Source organism: Leuciscus leuciscus (genome assembly GCF_965113295.1).
Source record: "Leuciscus leuciscus genome assembly, chromosome: 5".
NCBI classification, from domain to species: domain Eukaryota; kingdom Metazoa; phylum Chordata; class Actinopteri; order Cypriniformes; family Leuciscidae; genus Leuciscus; species Leuciscus leuciscus.
Window position 1 is genome coordinate 19,926,240 of NC_138729.1, and position 23,562 is coordinate 19,949,801.

Here is a 23,562-nt window from a genome sequence, read left to right on the forward strand (position 1 = left end):
ATGCAATAACAATGATAGATAGATAGACAGAGGGAGAGAGATAGAGATAGAGATAGAGATAGAGAGAGAGAGAGAGAGAGAGAGAGAGAGAGAGAGAGAGAGAGAGAGAGAGAGAGAGAGAGAGAGAGAGAGAGAGATCCCTTCCTCTGACATTGACCAGTAGGGATAATGATCTTAATTAAGATTACACATTCCTCGTTGCTTTGCATTGATTTATACTCTGAATCATGTGTTCACACTGGCCCTGCAAAGTCAATAATGGGGCATAATTCTTGTCCCCATGGCGACTGGGCCAATGGGGAGGATAATTCCCTGGTAACACAACTAGGGAACAGATAAGGTGCAGAGCCTGAGAGATGCTCTGTGGCACACTGGGATTGAATATGTTGCTGGTAACCTTAATCACAAAAAGAAATACTCCTGGAAAAAGCAATGTGCGAAAAGTAAACCTCCAGTAAAACTCCATATCAGGATTGTGTCACTCTGTGTAAGTCACAAATGCTTTTAGTACACAGGATCATTCAGTGATGGCGACATTTTGGAGACCTGCACTGTTATTAGATTAATGGGATCTAGAGTGGTTCACTGATTCATAAAATTGGACCACACATTGGAAAACAGCCTATTAAATAGCACAGCTCAAGCATATACATTACCTCAGCTTTGAGCCTCTCAATCTCTGTGTCTTGGTCTTCCAGTTGTGTGCGGAGCTGATTGGCTGCCACCTTCTCGGTCTCCACAATCTGCACCAGGTGGATGTACTTCTGCATAAGAACCTCACGCTCAATGATGATGTCAGAGTAGCTGAGATGAAAATGACAGGGTTACTTTATGAGATCTCAGAAGTCGGAGTTTATGTATGCTAGTGTTCATTTTGCAGGCCTCAACAATAAAAATGCTCAGTTGAGGGAACTGCCACTATCGGCAAATGATAGTCACTGGAGAGCCAAATTGGTCAAGTGGGTGGAGCTTGACCTAGTACAGCTCCATCTCTGTGGCTCTAAGATGTGGAATTAGGGTTAGGGATTAGGGGTTGATGTTAGGGTTTTGGTGTGGTTGGACACTCTCCAACGATTATGTCCAGAGAGCGGGAGCTGGCCGTCATTGGCTCTGCAGTAAGCAGCCTCTCACTATCGGGCAACCGCTATATTAGTTGTCACTATATCTTCACTTAATCATGTGTTTTTCCCAACGATACTGTCGCATCTAGCTGGATTACATATAGATTAGGTTTTGTAAAAATTGCAAAAATGAAGCAGATTTTTTTCAAAACATCAGCATGGGTTGAAAATGATTAACAGCTTACCATACCATCACTTTCCAGTAAAAGTGTTTTAATGACATTATTGCTGTTTTGGTTTTAAATTATAGCTTTAAATTATAAATGCCAGATATAAAAAAAAAATATATAAAAAAATAGTATTTTAAAAAATCCAACCAAAATATGATGCAAAAACAAAACAAAACAAAACAAGACATTTATCATTCATTTGATGTTTTAGGGCCTAAGTACAAATGTGTTTATGGTGCACTTTGTCTCTTTGATTGTCCATGATTTACTTCCAGTTACATTTAAGTGAACAATGTCAGCCTGTTTGTTCAATGTGGCCTGTCCAGATGTTCACAGGCACATCTGCCCATGGGTAACCCAATAATCCGTTAGATTCAGCCCATCACCCCAGTGACGCAACACAAATGTACACTGTGGGAGGCTTGAGTATAAATCTGTATAGGGAGTATAAATCTCTGGTGTGTCAGCACGTGAGTGCTTTAAATCTCAGAGGGTTGTGTGTCTGCAGAATATCATGTGTGTGTGTGTGTGTGTGTGTGTGTGTGTGTGTCTGTGCATAAGTTTCTAACAACAACACACCTTTATCATAACCATCATAAATTAGTTGGTTCTGGGACAAACAATATAACAATTTTCTTAACTTGTTTTATGAAATAAACTTGTTGTTCCTCTTTTGAAGTCACTTTAGATAAAATAATTGGTAAATGTAATAAAAGAAAACTGTGCCATTGTCTCAGAAATGTTTGCATTTTCAGAGTCAATTATTAACAATTACAAAATTGCCAAGCACAGCAACAAATAATATGGATAAATAAAATAAATAAATAAATAAATAAATAAATAAATAAAGGACATGAAGCGGGAGATAAAATAAAATAAAATAAAAATGTATTAAAAAAAAATGAACCCCACAACCTAAAAGAAAACTGTCCCACTAGACTTATACTTGCATAATGAACTACTAAGTTACTAAAAAGTTTTTAACTTCCTAAAAAAAAAACATTATCTTGCCAAGGGCACTAAGTGAGACAAGACTGGTGCGCCCTCAAAAACCAAGAAAATTGGTACAAGACGCTTCTGGCAACAGTGTTTCCACAGTCTGATATTACAGCTTAATATTCCTTGCTCTAAGGCAGATCTGAGATACAACAAATAAAGCAGTTTAAGCTTTCTTTAGAGATTTGTCTATTGGAGATGAGATATAAAACAAAGTTTTATCTTAGGCTGCACGTCTGAGCACCAAGGAAAGAGGAATAACAGTGCTGTCAACCTCAGTGTGGCTTATTTGTTGCTGTGCTGCTCTGTAGTGACAGGGATAAATGCACAATGCGCTTGACTTAACCCGCTCTGATGTGTCTCTTTCTTATTATGATGATTTTATTCTTTCAGCCTGAGAGCAAAGCTTCTTTAGCGCTGCAAAATATTATCCTCGACTGAGCAGGATAAATATATATATATATATATATATATATATATATATATATATATATATATATATATATATACACACTGCCGCACTAGTACCTGGCCTGCAGGATGGCCTCCACCCATTCATCACAGTCTGACTCCTCCTCCGTCCGCAGTTCCAGAGGTTTCTGTCCATCATGCCCGAAGATGACAAGGAAATATTGCTGAAACAATAGACAGATGGAAACACATTAAGAAGTTAGCAGACCTATAAAAGCCTGTGTGTGTTTCAAATGACTGAACTTCAATCTGTACTTAAGGCACTTTCCACAAATAGTGAGCTTTGGTGTCCCATTTTAAAACATTAGAGGCACAACTTGTATGTTGTTGGTTTTTTGTCATAAAAACTATTATATATGTTAAATAAACTATTATCTAACATAAAACTAACTTAACATTGCTAAGCTGTTTTAAACTAAACAAATGTCTGTGTTCTGTCTACTTAAATTGGTAGGTTCCACTTTATTTCGATAATCCACTGTAGACATTCTACTTACTAGAAGTAACTTTGCAACTACATGTCAACTAACTCTCATTAGAGCATTATTAGACTGTTAGTAGACTGTTATGTTACGGTTAGGTGTTAGGGTTCGGGTTAGTAGAATAAGTTGACTTGTAGTTGCCAAGTTACTTATAGTCTGTTGGGGGACCATCAAAATAAAGTGTTAGCAGTCTACTAATACTCTATACTAACTAATAATACTAACTAATAATAGTATTAGTTAGCAGTCTACTAATACTCTAATGAGAGTTTGTTGACATGTAGTTGCAAAGTTACTTATAGTTAGTAGAATATCTAAAGTGGACTATCGAAATAAAGTGTTACCAGATGGTAATTTTGGCCTTTCTCTCCTAAGATGAATTAACTGTATCCAATAAGTCAAACAACAATGTCATAATCTTGACATAATTTTGTAATTTTTACTTCATTTTCATTAAAAATTTCCCACATTTTTGCACATCCCTCTTAGTATCCCGTTTTACCCTTTTAAAAATAAATGTGTTCAGTGCATTTGTCAAACTCAACCTTCATCCTTTTTTACCAAGTTATTTTAAGAAACATCTATCTGATTTAATTTCATTTAATACATAAAAAAAAAAAAAGAATTTCACAAAAAAAGTCAGGGTTGGAAAAAAAAAGAATAGTAAATAAATTAGCTCATATGATTTAGTTTATCCTCCTCCTGAGGTCAAACTAACTGGCCAGTTTTAGACATTATTTTGTACCTTATTTGTGTCTAAAATCTAAAACATATCGAACAAAATTGTGCTGTGCTGACCCAAAGCAAAACAACATCCGCAAAAAGCCTGCATTTACATATTATTAACAGAGCACCTGCTCTTTATTACAAACTCATTGAAACGTCAGCGCCAGCACACAGATACTGACAAGCACTGTGAAATAAAATGGGAACAGGGTTATGAGAGTCTGAGCACTGTGTGGCTTGAGGCCATTGGCAAGGCAAATAAACACATGCAGCCGCTTAACAGCAGGTGCGAGAGGAATTGAATCAGCTATTGTCATATAATGACCTGAGGGGAAAATGCTGGTTAGCGTGTGTGCGTTCATAGTGATATTAGTAAGTTGCTTCACAAGCTTTAAAATGTCACATACAGGACAATGAAACTGAAACAGACCACAATCATTTATTAGTATGGTGTAGTATTGGCTGCTGTAGTGTAGTGATGGATGCTGTATTGGCCTTTTGTGGCCAATACAGCATCCATTCGCCTTTGAAATGACGGATATAAGTAAGAGGGATTTTGAGCCATTCCTCTTCCTGAACAGTGGCCAAATCACTATATGATGCTGATGGAGGAAAACGTTTTCTGATTTGCTCCTCCAAAACACCCCAAAGTGGCTCAAAAATGTTCAGATGTGGTGACTGTGCCTTCACTGTGTTCAACTTCACTTTCAGGTTCATCAAACCATTCTGTCACAAGTCTTGCTGTGTGTATTGGTGCATTATCATGCTGATACATGGCATCCCCTTCAGGGTACAATGTTTAAACCATTGGGTACACATGATCCTCCAGAATGGTTCGGTAGTCCTTGGCAATGACGCCATCAAGCACAGTAGGGAATACCCGTGATATTGCAGCCCAAACATCACTGATCCACCCCTGTGCTTCACTCTGGGCACACAACGGTCCGGGTATTAAGACTCTTTGGGGCTTCTCCAAACCGTAACTCCCACAGATGTGGGAAAGACAGTGAAGGTGGACTCATCAGAAAAACATACATGTTTCGCATTGTCCAAGGTTGCACTACTGGCACAGATGAAACAGACATTTTTCATTGGCACGAGTGACCAAATGTTTTGCTATAGCAGCCCGACCATGAATATCGTGAATGTGAATTGACCATGAATATGTAATAATAATAATAATAATTCATTACATTTATATAGCGCTTTTCTCAGCACTCAAAGCGCTTTACATAGAAGGGGGAATCTCCTCAACCACCACCAATGTGCAGCATCCACTTGGATGATGCGACGGCAGCCATATTGCGCCAGAACGCCCACCACACACCAGCTTACTGGTGGAGAGGAGACAGAGCGATGAAGCCAATCAGTATATGGGGATGATTAGGAGGCCATGATGGACAGGGGCCAAGGGGCAAATTTGGCCAGGATGCCGGGGTTACACCCCTACTCTTTCGAAAGATTCGGGATTTTTAATGATCACAGAGAGTCAGGACCTCGGTTTTACATCTCATCCGAAGGACGGTGCTCTTTGACAGTATAGTGTCCCCGTCACTATACAGGGGCGTTAGGACCCACACAGACCCCAGGGTGAGCACCCCCTGCTGGCCTCACTAACACCTCTTCCAGCAGCAACCTGGTTTTCCCAGGAGGTCTCCCATCCAGGTACTAACCAGGCTCAGCCCTGCTTAGCTTCAGTGGGCAACCAGTCTTGGGCTACAGGGTGACATGGCTGCTGACATGAGTAGCTCTGTGGAGCTCCAGACAAACAGTTTTGGTGGAAACAGGAGAGTCGAGGTGCGCATTTAATTCAGGCAGCTGTGGTTTTATGCTTTTTGGATACAATCCGGGTTAATTCCTGGACATCCCTTACAGACAGCTTCCTCTTGCGTTGACAGTTACTCCTGTTGAATGTGGTTCGTCCTACGTGGTGGTATGCCGACATTACCCTCGATAACATAGCCCTCGATACACCACAAAGACTTGCTGTCCTGACCACAGATGCACCAGCGAGACACGCACCAACAATTTGTCTCTTTTGAAATCTGATATGTCTCCCATTATGTTGTGTGGATTCCAATATTGTATGTATAGCTGTGCTATTGCTCTTCGAATTCAACCTTCTTACACTGATGGAATGTAAAATCAGAGAAGATATAGGCGTGAAACCCCCAACACTATATTGGCCAGTGTTTCAGTTTCATTGTCCATCACCTGTACATTTTATTGCAGATTCATTGTGTTTACACTTTTTTTTTCTACACTTAGAACCAAGTATAGGAAGTAAGACAAAAATAACTAATATGTAAAAAAAAAATATATAAAAATTATAAAAATGTAATAAACAATTCAAAAATAGAATAAAATAGAAAAAAGTCTGTACATTCAATCAGATTCAGAAGACCCTGCAAAATGAGACAGCTCACAGCATCAAAGTAAAAAGCATATAAGTTCTTGTTTAATAAGGGAGTGAACTATTACTGCAGTCTTGTGTATCCATACCAACTTGTGTTGCTACAAAGCCAATAATTAATGAAATATCAATTGCTTCGAAGCAGCCAAACTTCTCTTTAAGCATTACTAACCAAAGCCTGACATCTCCTTAAAAAAATAAAAATAAAAAATAAAAATAAACTGAAGAAGTGAGGTTTGGCCTTTTGCAGACTCTAACGGTATTTAACTGACACTGAGAGAAACTAATCACAGCCTAAATGCATGAAAGCTGATCATTTCCATCCCTTGGTGCCTGAATCAGCATGCACTTAGAATCCAGTGGGAAAATAAGCCTAAGACATAATCAGAAGATAATTATCGCTATGCATATAAATGCAATTTGCTAATGCAAAGGTTTAGGGGTCAGAAAGCAGAACATATTGCATTTGTTTGTGTATCTGACGTTTACATTTATTTCACATCTGCAGCCGACACTAATGAAACAAGCTACTAACAGCTGGCCATGCAACAAGAAACAAGGCAAGCTCCACTCGTTGCTCCTTGAGTTACCACTGGATTCGCGAGAAGGAGATAAAATACAGCGCAAATATTTGAGTCAGTTTGATATAGCCATGTATATGTCAGTGATATAAAGAACTGCTTGTGTGTCAGCCTGTTTACATGTGCATATTCATTATATGTATGTACACATATATAAGCGTGAAACTGCACTTGAAGTCAAGTTCAGGGGATTAAGTGTTCAGTGTTTTCTAGTACAGACAGGCATGAGAGGCCTTATGTAACCCTCCCTCGATCTATTTACAGTCTCCCAGGCTGACTGGGTGTCCTCCTGCACTCTTCTCTTGGCGTTTAAGTTTAAGAAGGATAAAATCAGCACCAGGTATTCTTATGATTTCCAGATACATACTCAAAACCGAGATAGCTTTGTAAACTATTGGTAAACCTAGCAGAACTTACTTAAATATCCATGTACTCATGGACCCTTTTCACAGACTAATGATGCATTTCCACAGATATTGACATCATAAATCAAATTTTTTAAATTATATTTTCATTTTTTTTAAGTACATTTATTATAGTTGGTGTTTTCTTATAGCTTGGCATTCATTTTCAGAAAACTAGTTAACGCGGCTGTGTGGATGTTTCTAATACAACAGCTGAGGCAGTGACAGTATATTTCTCTCTTCTGACCAATGTAATCAATCTCTCTATATTTTTCCTCTTTTGAAATGACATAGAAACACTAATGTGGAAGTTGTCTTTTGCTATGGGGGCAAATGGGAATGCAAAAATGATATTTGTTGTAGTTTCCAATCACCACTATTGAAGTTTACCCAACTATGATGACTTCCAATAATCAGAAACCATGACAACAAACTAGGGCATAATCAGCAACCTATGGCAAACAGAAAAGCAGGGAAATGGGGAGTAAAGGAAGCAGGAACCGAGAGAATCAATGACATACAAACTAAAAGTCCATTAAAAGAAACATCTGACACATGTTGACTGATATAGTTAACTAATGTAAACAAATGAAATCTTATTGTAAAGTGTTACCGAATATCAAAAGCTGAAACAGCTGAAGAACTGGATTAGAACAATGGACTAAAGAGTCTGTAAGCAGCCTTGTTGATACGATGAGATAAAAACAAAGTCAAAACAAATACACATACATCAGAGTTAATACAGAACACAATATTACATCTCCGCAATCATAAGCCCTGGAGCATCTTTTAAACGGTCTATTGCAAGGCTCTTGTGTACTGATACATCCTGCAATAAAAGGAAGCAAGTCATTTGCTCAAACTCAAAACATTTACTAAGGAAGGCAATCAGATTTTTCACAAAAAGAAGATTCAGAAATGAAATCAACTTCTGTAAATGAAAAATGGCCTGACAAAATAAAAAAGCATATTTATTATTATTATTATTGTTATTTTAATTTGCTTTTAACAGTAATAGATATTTAGTAATACATAACCGCAATGAAAAAAAAAACACTAAGTGCATAACACAAGTTTGTCATTTTCAAAGGTAAAAAGAATGACAATAAAAGGTACTGGAAAAATAATCTTTGCAGATATATGTAATATAACCACAAAAAATAAAAAAAATAATCTGTTATATGCGTCATAACATGTTTAGAATGGCAGGTAATATACCTAGATTGTATTTACTGTATATGTAAAGCACTGTGCTGCTGAGCATAAGAGACTTTAAAATAGTCTCGTTTTCAGTGATTTATTCTACATTATTATTATTTAGTCTTGAATGCATCATTAAAAACTATAAACCAATCAGTAATGTTTTGCATTACACCATTTATTTAGCATTAGAGTGTTTATGAATTTATGTTTTATAAGTTATTTTATAGGAGTGTCTTATTCATTTTCCATTTTGTAAAGAAAATAAGTAATTTTATTAAATAATAATTGAAAATATGTATGTTTAGAAACTATGAGGATACACTGAAACAAAGATCTTTCTGTTGTGGTGGAGCCAGAGTAAGTAATAATCAGAACTACTGGCCTGAGTAGCAAGCAACAGAAAAAAGTTATGTTTAAAAAATGTATGTCTTTGAATCGTAGAAATGTAAACAGACATGTGCGTAAGAACACCAAATAAGCCAGAAGAATACTGTTTTACATGCAGTTCTGGCTATTCCACTAGAATACAGTATTCTGCAGTATTCATGTTGAGAAACAGCCCACACTGATACTGACCTAGTAAACTAAATCATCAGCGCTCTCCCCCTTTACACGCATGAGCTCATTTCATTGCAGCTGCGAATGGACCGGTGACCCTTCCACTATGCCGGTCTTCCCCCCTGTAATGGTCTGACTGAAATACTTCCTAACCTATTTCCTCACACAAATCATACATTTTCAAAATGCTGTTGCCCTGCATTCACAAGGCCATGCCCTGAAGTGCTGAATTATATGAAGAGTCTCTGTTCTGGGCAGAGCGATTGTATGGAAGCGGTACACACAAGTTGTGTCCCAATTCAGAAGCTGCATCCTTCGAAGGACGCAGACTCCAAAGGCCATGCCTTCAAAGTCCAAGAAAGTCGGACCGAGCATTGTTAAATGGAACGGTAGCTTACGGAGAATTGTTCTCGTCATGTAGCAACTGTGACAGGTGCCGTTGATGAGCGGCAGTAAAGTTTGTACTGGACTAAAAAAATTATAGTCAACTGTTTGAAAAGAAAACAGGGTTCACAACCTTTCTAAATGTTCACCACACTGCATAAAAATCATATAATCAGTAAGTTACGACAACATTGTTTTTTACATTGTTTTACCTCATCAAAAATATGTTAAGCAATTTTCAAAGTTATACAAGATTCAACACATTTTTTAAGTCAGTTTGCTGTGATTGAAGTTGCAATGACTTAAATATCCAAGTTGATTGTACTTAAAAATTTAAGGCAGCAACTTAATTTACAGTGCATGGTCCATTTCTGTGCATAATAAGGAGTATACACTTATCTATAAAATCACATATTGGTAAGATATGTGTTGACATTTTTGAATGGCTTTCAAGTAAAAAACAAACAAACATTTGTATCGAATTTGCTGTATAGAAAATTCCACCAATCAGAGAGTAGTAACAAGCAAAAATCAAGTCGGTCTCCCTATTCACTCAAAATATTTCAATATTTCAATACATATGCATATTTTGCAATAAAACTATGGAGAAATATAAAACTTTTTTGCTTCAAATCAAAGTCTGTAATGTTATGATTCACCCCATAGCTGGTTGACTTGGTTTTTGGCTTATAATGCTTGAAGACTTTTTTGAAACCCCTATGGGAGAAATGAATGGAAAAAGTACTTCCGGAAACAACGCCACTGAAAAAGTGGACGGGCACTGTTGCCATCTATTGAGACCAGCCTTCATCGAGCCGCTTTGAAGCATTCATTCTTTGAAGGATGCAGCCTCTGAATTGGGACGCAGCTTTAGTATGCTCTTGTTCGACTCAGGAGACAATGTCGCCGCATTAGTGCCCAAGGCCAACACAAACCAACAGGCCTGGTGAGCAGGGGTAAAGGTCCAGCCCAACACCTCTAAATCTAGTCACCGAACACTCCACCAATACACAAATTCATCTCTGCATGTATCCGCAATAGTAATTTGCTCTGGCAATCTGCCAAGCCAGAAGGGAAAAGCAGAGCGGGTGGGTGAGAGAGACAGAACCTCTTGCATAACATTTCTTAACAAGTGTCAAGCATATTTTTAAACCGTCACTTCACATAACAAATCCTGTTTCCATGACAACCCAGTGCTCTGCGCAAGAGCAACGTTCAATAATGCTTTTTGCACTGCATTCATTACTACCGTTTTATTCGTTCAGCGCCTTGCCAATCTTCATTTAAACCTCCTCATCTATTACACTGAAAGCAGTCAGAAAATGTGTTTGGCTCAGCCGTTTGCAAATAATATTTGCAGTGATCTCAGCATTGTAAATTACAATACTATGTTGAAAAAAGGGGTTTGATCCGGTTTAAACTGTTTTAGCCTGTCAGCCGGCAAAACCACTCAATCCTTCAAAACCTGTCAAACCCCTTATAAAACCAGCAAAACAGAGCAGCTTGAGCCTAACCGGGCTGGAAGACCACCCTGGGTGGTTTAAGAAGGGCGAATATTTGTCTCGATTAGCAGCACTTGTTTGTTTTATGCATTTCTCTCATTTGGACGAAGGGAGAAGAGATGGAGTTGTCAGCTTTGCTGTTGGTTTTCAGGAAAAGTGTTGATGTTCGCCGTCTGGATGAAATAGATGACGCTTTCTGCTCTCACTCCTGCTGGGTGCTTACTGATACTGTTTACAATCATGCAGTTCGGCTCTGCGCTATGTCTGTAGTTCTCCTTGCTGCTACAGCCAGATATAAAACAATCAATCACAAAGCAATATTTGCTGTTGTCACAATACACCTTTGTGGTTTGTTTGTGATGGGCGGATGCCATTAAAACAAATGGAGCGGGCCCTGCTTTTTCCTCAGGATGAAAGTGCACTGTATCTTCAAGTTTTTATGGAATCTATTGTAATATAGCACCTCGGTTATTTCAAGACATGCACGTAATATATTAACCACGGAGAATAAAATGGACTGTCAATAATATTCTGGAGTTTTGAAGAAATGGCATAGCAACATCTAAAACCAGCCTAAGGGAAACTGGTCTTTTGGCCTGGCCATGCTGGTTTGGCTGGTCTTTTATGTTGGTCTTGGGGTTTTGCCTCCGCTTTGCAGATCCGCTAAACCAGCTAAGACTAGCAAACCAAGTATGCGAGAGGTGCGTAGTGAAAGCGAAGCTTGATTTCACTTGAGCCATATTTGGACAGGACTTGCTTTTGAGATTTGAATCCCATCTGAATCTGCCAAGTTTGTGTTTTTCCTCACACAACCTCTGTAACAATTCCAGAGTAAATTGACTACTGTTTTTCGGCAAACTCGGTGGTCGTCTGAGAAATCCAATCCCGTTCGAATGCAATAGCCTTTGATTGCTGATCCCAGTAATTCTCCTCATGTGTTTTGACTAACCAGACCTGTCATTTGCACACTAATCTTCTGCATGTTGCACCTTTCAATATGGACGTTATCTGATGAAAAAGTTAAATAATATAAATATGAAATTAAGGAAAGTCAAAAAAGCGAAGACTGAAAACTTCTAAGTCTGGCCATTTTAATAGCATCGGGTAAGATATGAATAGATTTTTCTGCTCAGTTACATGGCTTTATTATAAGCAGCCACTCATCAGAAACTCATTAAAATCATGTGAAATTTATTTAAATAAGGTTTTTATAATATATTAAAATTAAATAAAAAATATTTCATTAAAATATGTCATACGTGATGCGCACAAACATTATATGACCTTTTATAATGCCCACGTCTAGAAACGCACACTCCCACCTCTGTAATTAACACAGTTACACAGATTCCTGTCCTACTCTGTGCATAAAAATAACGTATGATGTAGTGTGAAAAGAGTTGTAACTCATACGTCACTCAAAAAACTGGAGATTCTGTTTTTTCTCTATTACATCACAAGTGTAACATAAGTGTTTCAATAAGCGTGTAACATTTCTCCAAAATACTGTTTTTTGTGTGTGTGTTTTTTTCAATAACAGTATTTAAACGGCTTAAAATATCTGAAATGTTACATGATATAGAAAATGATTAAGAGAAACTTTACACTGTTCCGGGCAATCGAAGAGGGGGAAATGGAAAACCCAGAGTGGAGCTGGAGTGGAGTAATTACAAAACACTTTCAGCAAGAGGAGAAATTGCAGTCACTCCACCTCTCTCATGCAGTGTGCAGAAAAACACCTTAGGCTGGTGTGCGCTGTTATTTTCTGCAGGGTGCACCACACAAAAATCCTTTCAATTTCATCATTTTAATTATGAATTGTTCCCCTTTCTCTAGCTTCTATAAATCTTTTTTGCTCATTCTTCAAAGCCATAATTGCACAATTAACAGTCAATAATATTAACTGCACAATTAATACATTTACTTTCAATTATTGAAGGCTAGTCAATTGTTTCATGATTTTTTATGTGTGTGTGCAATAACCATCAAAAATTATTCCTATTTCCCACTATGCATTTCTCATTTCTATCATGCTATTTGTGTTGGAGAGATGTGCCTTTTGCCAGCCTCTCTTTATGGTTATTTTGTTCATTATTGCTAATGTTTTTTATTATTTCATCCCAATTTAAAATGTTTTAGCTAATCTTTTTTATCAGCTAATGCAGCTTCATAAGCTTTTGAAATAGCCTACAAAATAATTTGAATCCAAATGAAACAAGTGACAAAGAGAGAGTGTTTGTGTATAAAAAGCTCCATAACAAAAATAAAATGATAATTTGTAGTAGTTTGCTATTTAGACTTAGTACAAGCCAAGTCAAATTGATAAGGGTAAAAAAAAAAAAATGTTTTTTTTAAAAAAAAACAGGTTGTAGTTCACATTAAAGATTGATACACTGCTTATTCATTGAAACCCCACTAAATAGAGAGAGAGAGAGAGAGAGAGAGAGAGAGAGAGAGAGAGAGAGAGAGAGAGAGAGAGAGAGAGAGAGAGAGACAGAGAGAGAGACAGAGAGAGACAGAGAGAGACAGAGAGAGACAGAGAGAGACAGAGAGAGACAGAGACAGAGAGAGAGAGAGACAGAGAGAGACAGAGACAGAGACAGAGAGAGAGAGAGAGAGAGAGAGAGACAGAGAGAGAGAGAGAGAGAGAGAGAGAGAGACAGAGAGAGAGAGAGAGAGAGAGAGAGAGAGAGAGAGAGAGAGAGAGAGAGAGAGAGAGAGAGAGAGAGAGAGAGAGAGAGAGAGAGAGAGAGAGAGAGAGAGAGAGAGAGAGAGAGAGAGAGAGAGAGAGAGACAGAGACAGAGAGAGAGAGAGAGAGAGAGAGACAGAGACAGAGACAGAGAGAGAGAGAGAGAGACAGAGACAGAGACAGAGACAGAGACAGAGACAGAGACAGAGAGAGATCCCTTCCTCTGACATTGACCAGTAAGGATAATGATCTTAAAGTGTCATTCTCTTTTTGTGCATCTTACAACCCAACTTAACTGTTGAATAAATAAATAAATATTTTAAATATATGTCGTAAATAACTGTTATGGACTAATATTATATTCATATATATGAAAATCTTTGCACCATGATATTTTCCACCATGACAAACTTTTTTTGCACCTTTTGTGCACACAGAGCATCATCTAAAATTCAGAGTGTCTTTTAAAAATAAATTTAAAAATAAAACACTTGGCAGTGATTGGGAGTGGAGTCACAGCAAAACCGTACCAGTACAACTGATGAAGTATTCATGAACCGTTTTCCTTTTTCCATGAACCTTGAGAGTAAGAGTGTTATAACTGTTGAGTGTTGATTGTGTGGGAGAATGTGTGGATTGGATTGATTTTTACTTTGTTTTCACTCACACAAAATATTACAACCAAAAACATTTCCTTAAAGGAGAAGTGAGTAATTTCTTCTTCTTTTTTTTACCTTTATTTATACAATGCAGATTGTTTCAAAGCAGCTTTACAATGATCAACAGGAAAATATTGATTCAATGATGCTAACAGAATTCAATTCTGCTGTAAAGCAGCTCTAAAAAGACAACAGTAAACAGTCAATATTCAGCTGAAATCATTTTAGTGTTGATTTAGTTTGGTTCATTAAAGGAACACGCCGACTTTTTGGGACTTTAGCTTATTCACTGTATCCCCCAGAGTTAGATAAGTCATCTCTGTGCGTGCCGTAACTCTGTCTGACGCACCCACCGCTAGCCTAGCTTAGCACAAAGACTGGAGGTAAATGGCTCCAGCTAGCATACTGCTCCCAACAAGTGACGAAATAACACCAACATTTTCCTATTTACATGTTGTGATTTGAATAGTCACAGCGTGTACAAATAAGAAGGTCACATGAGACCCAGCCATCTTCTAACCATATACATACTGTGAACTATATTCTCAGAAGGCGAAGCACTGCTACTTCTGCGGAGTGATTTACTCCAACTCTGAGCGAACTCTCTGCTCCTCACCACGGGGCTTCTCAAGTGCTGCGAGCAAATCACTCCACCCAAGTAGCAGTGCTTCGCCTTCTGAGATTATAGTTCCCAGTATGTATACAGTTAGAAGATGGCTGTGTCTCATGAGACAATTTTTGTCCCATTTTTGGTATATTTTATGGTTCTATTGTCAGTCACAGCATAGGACTATATTAAGAAAACTGTCAATATAGACTTAAAAACTTTTTTTCTGTCCCACGGCAATCAAAGTATTACATGATTAACAATGGTTTAAACAAGTAAAGAAGTGCCATTAATTTTTAAGTTTTAAAGTGTAGTCTTGTTTAATATTATGTAATCCTTTGAAACAAGTTTGCAGCAAAAGTCACAGAACAGAGCAAAATGTTACAATTTCGTAAACTGCGTATAATAAATGCGACTGAAAATGTCATTGATAAGACAACTGAATACAATAAAATTCCACATACATTAATGCTACGATTTTAATGTTCATAAATAAGGATTTGTACACATTTGTACGTCAGGAAAGATGTTCATACATAAATAGTTTACATTTTAGTGCTTTCAATACGTCAATATTGTGTTTAATTTTCTATGTACGTCTATTTAAATGTACGTGTGGTAGAGCCACACATTACATAAAAATACATATGAATACTCATGAGATCATGTTGGATATAAACTCTCAATTGGAAGTTATAAAGTTCTACACTTATCCTTTTCTATTTTTTATTTCATGGTGGAAACAAGCTTTCACAATTAAGACATTAGATGTCATCCTGAAAGCACTGCCACATGACCAGTGCCAACCTTACATTTCTTTAAAAATTGCTCTTTATGAAAAAACAAAAAAAATACCCTGAATTAAAACAGAACCACAATAACACAAAGCAACAAAACAGCAGGCTTCACGTCCTGAAACAGGGGGGGACATGTCATTTTACAGCTTCCCATCTAGATCTCATTTCTGAAGCCAATAATCAAAGCTAAACTGGGGAATAAGTTTTCCCATCTCTCCCCTTAATCTAGTGAAAACATTTTGAGCTGAAAGATTTCCTCACAGGACGCATTATAATGAGGAACGGGACGAAAAAAATTTCACTGAGAAAATACTGTAATTTAATGCTGAAACACATCAGTATAATTGGAAAAGATTCACATTATGTCTGATCTCGTTCTTCCGATGGTAATGGTAATGATAATTCTCGAGGCGCCATAGTGTTGGAACTGTCATGGGGCATGATAAATTTCATATATTAAAAGTGTATGAATTTGAGATCATCTGCTTTTGTGTGAAGATGGATGAGCTTACACAAGATGCTGAGGAAGAAAAGGAATGGTGGTCATGGCCCTGGAAATAGCCTCTTAATATGAATAATTAACAGAAGATGTTCAATAATAGCAACTGCTGCACTAGATATATTGAAATGTGTTGCAAATTAAAAAGAAATGCTGCCCTATGTATTGTCACCTGTCTGATGTTAAGTGTCAGCATCAAAGCATCCAGACAAGCGACAATTCGCCCGTTCTCTTACTTGTATTTTTGAGAACAACAATTACCCTCTTCAGACTTTCTTGAAATCAATGTTGTGTCTAGTCTTTTCTATTTGTTCACAGTTAGAAATGTTTACCATATAAATACAAGGATGCTTGATAAAAAAACACTTTGTATTTAGCAGAGGCATTATGCTTATTATGATGTTGTATCAACATCATGTCCAGCTGTGCTTATCCCAGTGGCTGATGGGAACAGCAGGATGACATAATTCCCATTCGGGTGTGAACGGTAATGAGACGGCCAGCAGTGATCCTTTAATATTATTAATAACTGCAGTCAAGGAGCAAATGTGTAATCTAATATCATCATGACTGCAATGGCCATGGCTCAGCATATATCAGTAGATCAATATGGTGGTTTGGCATTTAGATTGTTTTGTAGGGAACACTGTTTACAGGTGTTCAAACTAGCTCTGTTTCAAAACCTATTGAACCATCTATAGCTAGTTAGGCAGCTAATTTCTAAGACAGCGCTGTAACCTCACAGAAACCTCAGAGGTGACTGAATTGACAGGAATGGTCACTTGTAGACACAAATAACGCTCTCATGTGAAGTACACAGGTTTTTCCAATAGAGTCTGGTGTTAGCATGTGGCTAAGCTAACGGCAATACTCTAAACATTACATTACATATACAAATACACACAAATAATGCATGAAAATGGGTTTTTCTTATTTACTAGGATAGGAAGAGCTATTTTTATCAACACATTGCAGTATTGAATCAGATGGATAGCGACCAACGGGGTAAAATGCGCCTTTGAATTTAATTTCCTCTTAAACACTAGATGGCACAAAAACTTGCGGTGGCACTTTCCAAAACATCCGCTTTTCAAGATGCACGTGGAAATTTGGCTGATCCTTGACACGATCAGCAGTGCAAAGTGTATTCTGTGCTAATCTGATCAAATTTTTTGTTTTTTAAAATGTTGTAGATTTAAAGGTGCATTGCGCAAGTCTCTGAGATTTTGCAGAACTATGCCCCCCCTGGCGGCAAGCGAAACTGCAGCCAGAAGTGTGCACGCTCACGGACAAAAGTTTTCTTTTTTTTCATCTTACGTGGAGTTTGCGTTGGTGTTTGAAATGAACTACAAGCCGGTCTCTTAGAATCCATCTTCTACGGAGAATGGCGGGGAATACACAAACCTGCCAGACAGCCACGTGAGCGTGCCGTGAACGCGCATAACGTCACGCCCAGTCTCAAATTCCGGCCCGAATCCCTCTTATTTATTTTACTTTACAGGATTATAGAGACAATCTCAGTGATCAGAGAAGGGCTCATTCAGCCCATCAGGCAATTGTTTAAGCATGTATGGGTTAGAAAACGGGTATTTTTAACATGAAAAAGTTGCTTGATGCACCTTTAAGTAGCAAATGAGATTCGCTAAAATGAATGAATGAATGAATGAATATATTTTGAGACAAAGGTCTTATTAATGGTTTTAAACATGTTTGTTAATTAATGCAAAAAGAAGAATATGTAAAAGTATGATATTTGGGACAAAACGCCCCTGCTGTCAGGGCAAAAGGCACAATAATTAACATGATAATAAACAGCCAGCTGACTTTTCCTTTTGTTGACATGACATGTTAAGATTCAGATGGTAAATATCACATATTACGTTGGGTTTACCTTCGAGATAATCACCATAAATTATTTATAATGAAACCAACAAATTTAAAATATATAATTAATCATATTTAATCATATATAATATATAATTAATCATAAAATATATAATTAATCATTAATGATATTAATCATATCATATAATAAAATATAATGTATTGTTACTACTGTAAATCTATATAACATTTTTATGGGATCTCCTTCAGTGCTTTCAGAATCTTTACTTTTTAAAATAATTTTGTTTCTGTATTTTTTAAATATATTTTATATTAACATTTTAATGACAGCATATTTATTGTACAAAAATGAATACTTTTATTTATAAAAATAAAGAGAAAATAGTACAAACTTTCTTAATGTGGTTGTTTTGAAAAGGTATACTTTATTTTAGCTAAAGTATTGTTATCCCACCTTGCCACCTCATACATTTATCAGATTTTTTTAAACAAAATAAACTACTTTTATTTTTTACTGAGCTCATTTTAGTGCAATGTATATTGCCATAGAATTTGAATCTTAGAAGAGCATAATTTTGCAGCTCACTGGGGTTTTGAGCAAAGATACGTCACAGTGTTTTTTTAAATAAATATGCCAATTGCCAGAAAGAAGAATCATATACCGTTGATTGTTTTGGTAAGTCAATAAGAGTCTGGACAAAACAGGCTGGGACAAAAATGAAAAAATAATGAAAAGACAGGCATTCTGTCCTTCCTTGCAAATTATAGAGCACACTATCAGCTATATCAGAAACACCTGTTTGTTTTTCCACTCCAACATTTTCCATTTTAGAAAGTATGATCGCTGACCCATTATCTCAGTTGTGTTTATTATATCAGCTCATGCTATAAAAATGTTTTATTGTGCACTATCTGGGCCCGAACAGAACCATTAAAACAATGAAACAGGTCATAGTGTGAATTACAGTGCAGTAGATAAGGCTAGACTATAACTTTTTTTCCACAACACATCCATCCAATGATCTGCTGGGAATTATGTGGGATTTCCTTACGTATGTATTTCCCCTAATTGGAAAAAGGTCTCTATTAATAAAGAAGCAAAACACCTTGATTTGACGCATTTAGGGTGTGTGCTACATTCGTTTCTACATTTCTGGCAACACATTACTGCCAATTTTGCCAAATGAAATGAACTTTATTGTATTAAACTAATGTTGACTATAAGAGAGCAACACATACTTGAACTGCAGTGATGACGCACAACCTTGGGTCACCGTGATTTTGCCAAGTAAGACATGTTCCTGGATCAACATATTTTGTTGATCCTGGAATAACATTCCTGTCCCAAAATGTAGTCCTTACCCCATCCCTACCCCTAAACCTAACCATAACTTTTCCCTAAAATCAGAGGGAAATGATAGGTGAATAACACTGATGTTGAAGCACCTCTCCCTGGTTCTAAGCCTAAACTTCACATAAACTGTAAACTTGTCCCTCAAATCTGATTGGTTGATTGGAAAATGTGGTACTTGGTGAAATCACCCACAACCTTGAACTTGCATGTAAATGATTCAGATTTAACTAAAACCAAAACCAGTTATATAACTTATTTATAAAAGGAAACATATTGCAATAAAATAGTTCATTTAACAAGACATGATTCATCAATCAGAGATGCTCACTGAATGAAAAATGTGGTCTTATATATTTAGTAAAAAAAAAAATTTAAACAAATCGCAGCAATAAAGTCATTTCATTTCAACGGTTCATTTCAATATTTCATCCAAAATATTTACAAAATAATAATCTCAAGATGTCCCATACAGTATATCCTCCAGCATAACAATAAATCACAATCCATATTAGTTCTGTACTAAATACCAAAGTTCATGGCAGTTTGAAAGACAAATGATGGGATGAAGAGTTTTGTGGCATAAAGGAAATTATGAATCTTCCTCCATAATCTTCACATCAATGACCATAATCCTCCCAGAAAAAAAAAAGAAACACTAGATGCAAAAATTCTGTTCACATATTTGTATGATTCGGCCGTTATTAGTATACGTACAATATTCTGTAAATATGTAAATGCAACAACATTCAGAGATTTAGACTGGTGTCTGTTTGAGCAACTTAAACTGACTTCATACTGGCATCTATCCCATTCTTTCTTATTTCTATAACGCTTTACCTGATGATTTTACAAGAGCAAACCTACACATCCTGGTTTTTTTTTTTTTTTTGTCTGCTGGAAAGAATTGTCTACATGTTGTAGTCTCTCAGTCGGATTATGCCATTCCAATGCACAGTAAACATAAACGTCTACTTTCAGAAAAGTGGAGCCGCGGACATTGTAGGATACGGAGGATTACATGCAAAGTAAACTTATTGGTGAGTAGAGCCTTTGGGAATGAGCATTTTACAAACACTGCTAACACATAATGTGTCTAACTCCATCAACAACATTCATAACAGAGATTGGACACACTCACTATGTAAAATGATCAATAATGAATGAGATCTCACTGCTATTAGAGACACAAGCTTAGTGGCTTCAATCTTTCTCATCATCTGTAATAAGACTAGCAACACAATATCAATAACCTATAAACGCTGGTTTCCGCCACGGAATTGCAAGCTTGCAATTGCAAGGTTATATCATGCAAATCTGACTTTATAACACGCAAATGTGACTTTATATAACGCAATTCTGGCTTTAACACATGCAAATGTGACTTGATATCACACAATTCTGACTTAACACACAAATGTGACTTTATATCATGCGATTCTGACTTTAAAACTTGCAATTGTGACTTTATATCATGCAATCCTGAGAAATAAAGTCAGAAGTGTGAGTTAAAAAGTCACAATTACCTTCTTTTTTTAAAATTCAGTGGCGGAAACAAGATTCCACAATAACCAGCGTAGGGGAAATGTTTTTTTAATTATGTTTAATAAATTATCAGATAACATTTAGCAATAGTTTGCAAACTGAACCTTACAGATCTTTAAGTGAAAGTGAACAATGTAATGTTTTCAAAAACATCAGTTATGTAATATATTGCTACCATGCAAGATGATTAATACATAATCTGGTCTGAATTGATGAAGCATTATTTGAAACTTCAGGCTGTAACAATTACAAGTGATCAAGCAACTGATCGAAAGCTGTAAGCAAACAAGATTAAGTGGGACCCAAGTCAGTTTAACTTGTCAAATGACTCGTTCCAAAATCGTACATTTCATAAGCACTCATAAAGATTCAATCCCCCTGTTTCACAAAGGTTTAAGCCTAGTCCCAGACTAAAATTCATGTTTGAGCCGTTTTAACTAAAGTAACTTGCACTGACATATCTTATTATGTCAGTGCCATTGTTTTGTCTCAAGATTCACCAGTAATGTTTTTTTATAAGGCACGTTTATTAAAGCTACTTAAATGTCCTAATTGAAATAAGGCCTAATCCTGGCTTAATTTTAGCCTTGTCTGTGAAACCAGGCCGATGGGTTTCAATATAGAACCCATAGGGTTATTGACTCAATTGTAAAGAACTCTTTATGCCAAAAAAATACTTTCATGTTTAACAGGTTATTCCAAATTTAAGTTTACTTCATAAAATCTAATCAAAATAAAAAGATGATTAAAACAAAGTTAACTAATTACAACTTAAAATGATCACATGATGAGAACCCCAACATTTATATAAGAAGCGCCTGACAGAACCCTTTAAGCATCTATTATAGAACCGTTTCTTCTAAAAGTACGATATCAGTGCAGACTACACTATATCAATCTTACCAAAAAAAGGAGACAATTAAAATGAAAACAATTAAATGGACAGTTCACACGAAAATTTAAATTCTGCAGGACTGACTGATTTCTGTGTAACATACAGTAAAACAACATTTAAACGTGTCGATCTTGAATGAAAATGGTGACTATGGTGGACAAAAAGTCAAATAAAATTAGTCCAGGATTATCTACTAATCAGTTTGTGCAAATGGCCCCAGATGTGCTCAATTCTAAGCCTTCTGAAGCCACTAAAATAGCTTTACATATCTGGAACAACAGAAAAGACCAAAAGGTAAGCAATTATTCACTCACAAATTTGTCTTTAACTTGACTGCCCCTGCACTATAAAAAATAAAGGTTCCAAAGCAGAGGGTTGCAGTTCTGCCATAGAAGAACCATTTTGGTTTCCCCAAAGAACCTTTTAGTGAACTTTTTTCTTTGTGTGAAGAACATTTTAATAATCTGAATAACCATTTTCCACTATAAAGAACCTTTTGTGCAATTGAAAGGCTCTATGGACGTTTAAGTTCCTGTCTGAAACCACAGACGGCAATAAAGAACCTGTAAATGAATTAACAAATAGTCATTTTGGGGTGAACTAACCCTTTTAATAGTGCACATCTTGACACCTAATCTCATTACTTTGGCTAAAGGTACAAATGGAACCCAAGCAAAATCCTCATTTTGCTCACAAGAAACTTGCATTATTCCTTTGTCATCCTTCCTTCTGTACCTTAAAGGGATAGTTCACTTTGAAATTAAATTTTGGTATGTTTTAGCTTACCTCAAGGGCATCCAAGATGTAGGTGTCTTTTTTTCCGCAGTAGTTTCAATTTTGATATTTTTAGGTCAAACCGTTCTTGTCTGTCAGTCATATAATGCAGGTCGATGGTCACTGTCTCAAAGAGCATGCACAGAGTCCAAATTAAACAATTCCCCATCGTAAGTACACATTGATGGCCCAAGACACGAAACGAGCGGTTTGTGTGAGAAAACGAACAGTATTTATATCGTTTTTACGTCTTGTACACAGCCACGTCCAAGTGATCTGAGAGCGCGGGCGGGTATAGATATATACACTAGATGTCGCATTGGCTACGGTTTCGTTCCAATGAACTGCAGTAGCCAAGGCGACTTCTATTGTATATCTATACCCGCCCGCGCTCTCAGATCACTTGGACGTGGCTGTGTACAAGAGGTAAAAACAATATAAATACTGTTCGTTTTCTCACACAAACCGCTCGTTTCGTGTCTTGGGCCATCAATGTGTACTTACGATGGGGAATTGTTTAATTTGGACGATGGGGAATTGTTTTAATTTGGACTCTGTGCATGCTCTTTGAGACAGTGACCATAGACCTGCATTATATGACTGACAGACAAGAACGGTTTGACCTAAAAATATCAAAATTGAAACTACTGCGGAAAAAAAGACACCTACATCTTGGATGCCCTTGAGGTAAGCTAAAACATACCAAAATTTAATTTCAAAGTGAACTATCCCTTTAAAGTTATTACCTGAGTATCTTCTGAAATTTACACATGCATCTCTTTGCCCCTCATTCATCAAACAGTCAGCTCATAAGATTATGATTGTTATGAATGAACTACACACAAAGTCCAAGGAACATCAATTAGTCTTGGGGTAGTGTATGAAATAT

At 36.7% G+C, this 23,562-nt stretch overlaps 1 protein-coding gene across 6 annotated transcripts in view; it reads right to left on the reverse strand.

Moving 5' to 3' along the window:
• The window catches only part of rasgrf2b (Ras protein-specific guanine nucleotide-releasing factor 2b), a 67,865-nt gene that overhangs the window by 40,309 nt on the left and 3,994 nt on the right, over window positions 1-23,562 (reverse strand). For all 6 annotated transcript variants that reach the window (XM_082168654.1, XM_082168656.1, XM_082168657.1 and 3 more), the window contains exons 2-3: window positions 2,816-2,922; window positions 657-804 (exon numbers count right to left, since the gene is read on the reverse strand). In XM_082168654.1, coding sequence (XP_082024780.1) covers window positions 657-804; window positions 2,816-2,922 — 255 coding nt within the window. The remainder of the gene's footprint in view (window positions 1-656; window positions 805-2,815; window positions 2,923-23,562) is intronic.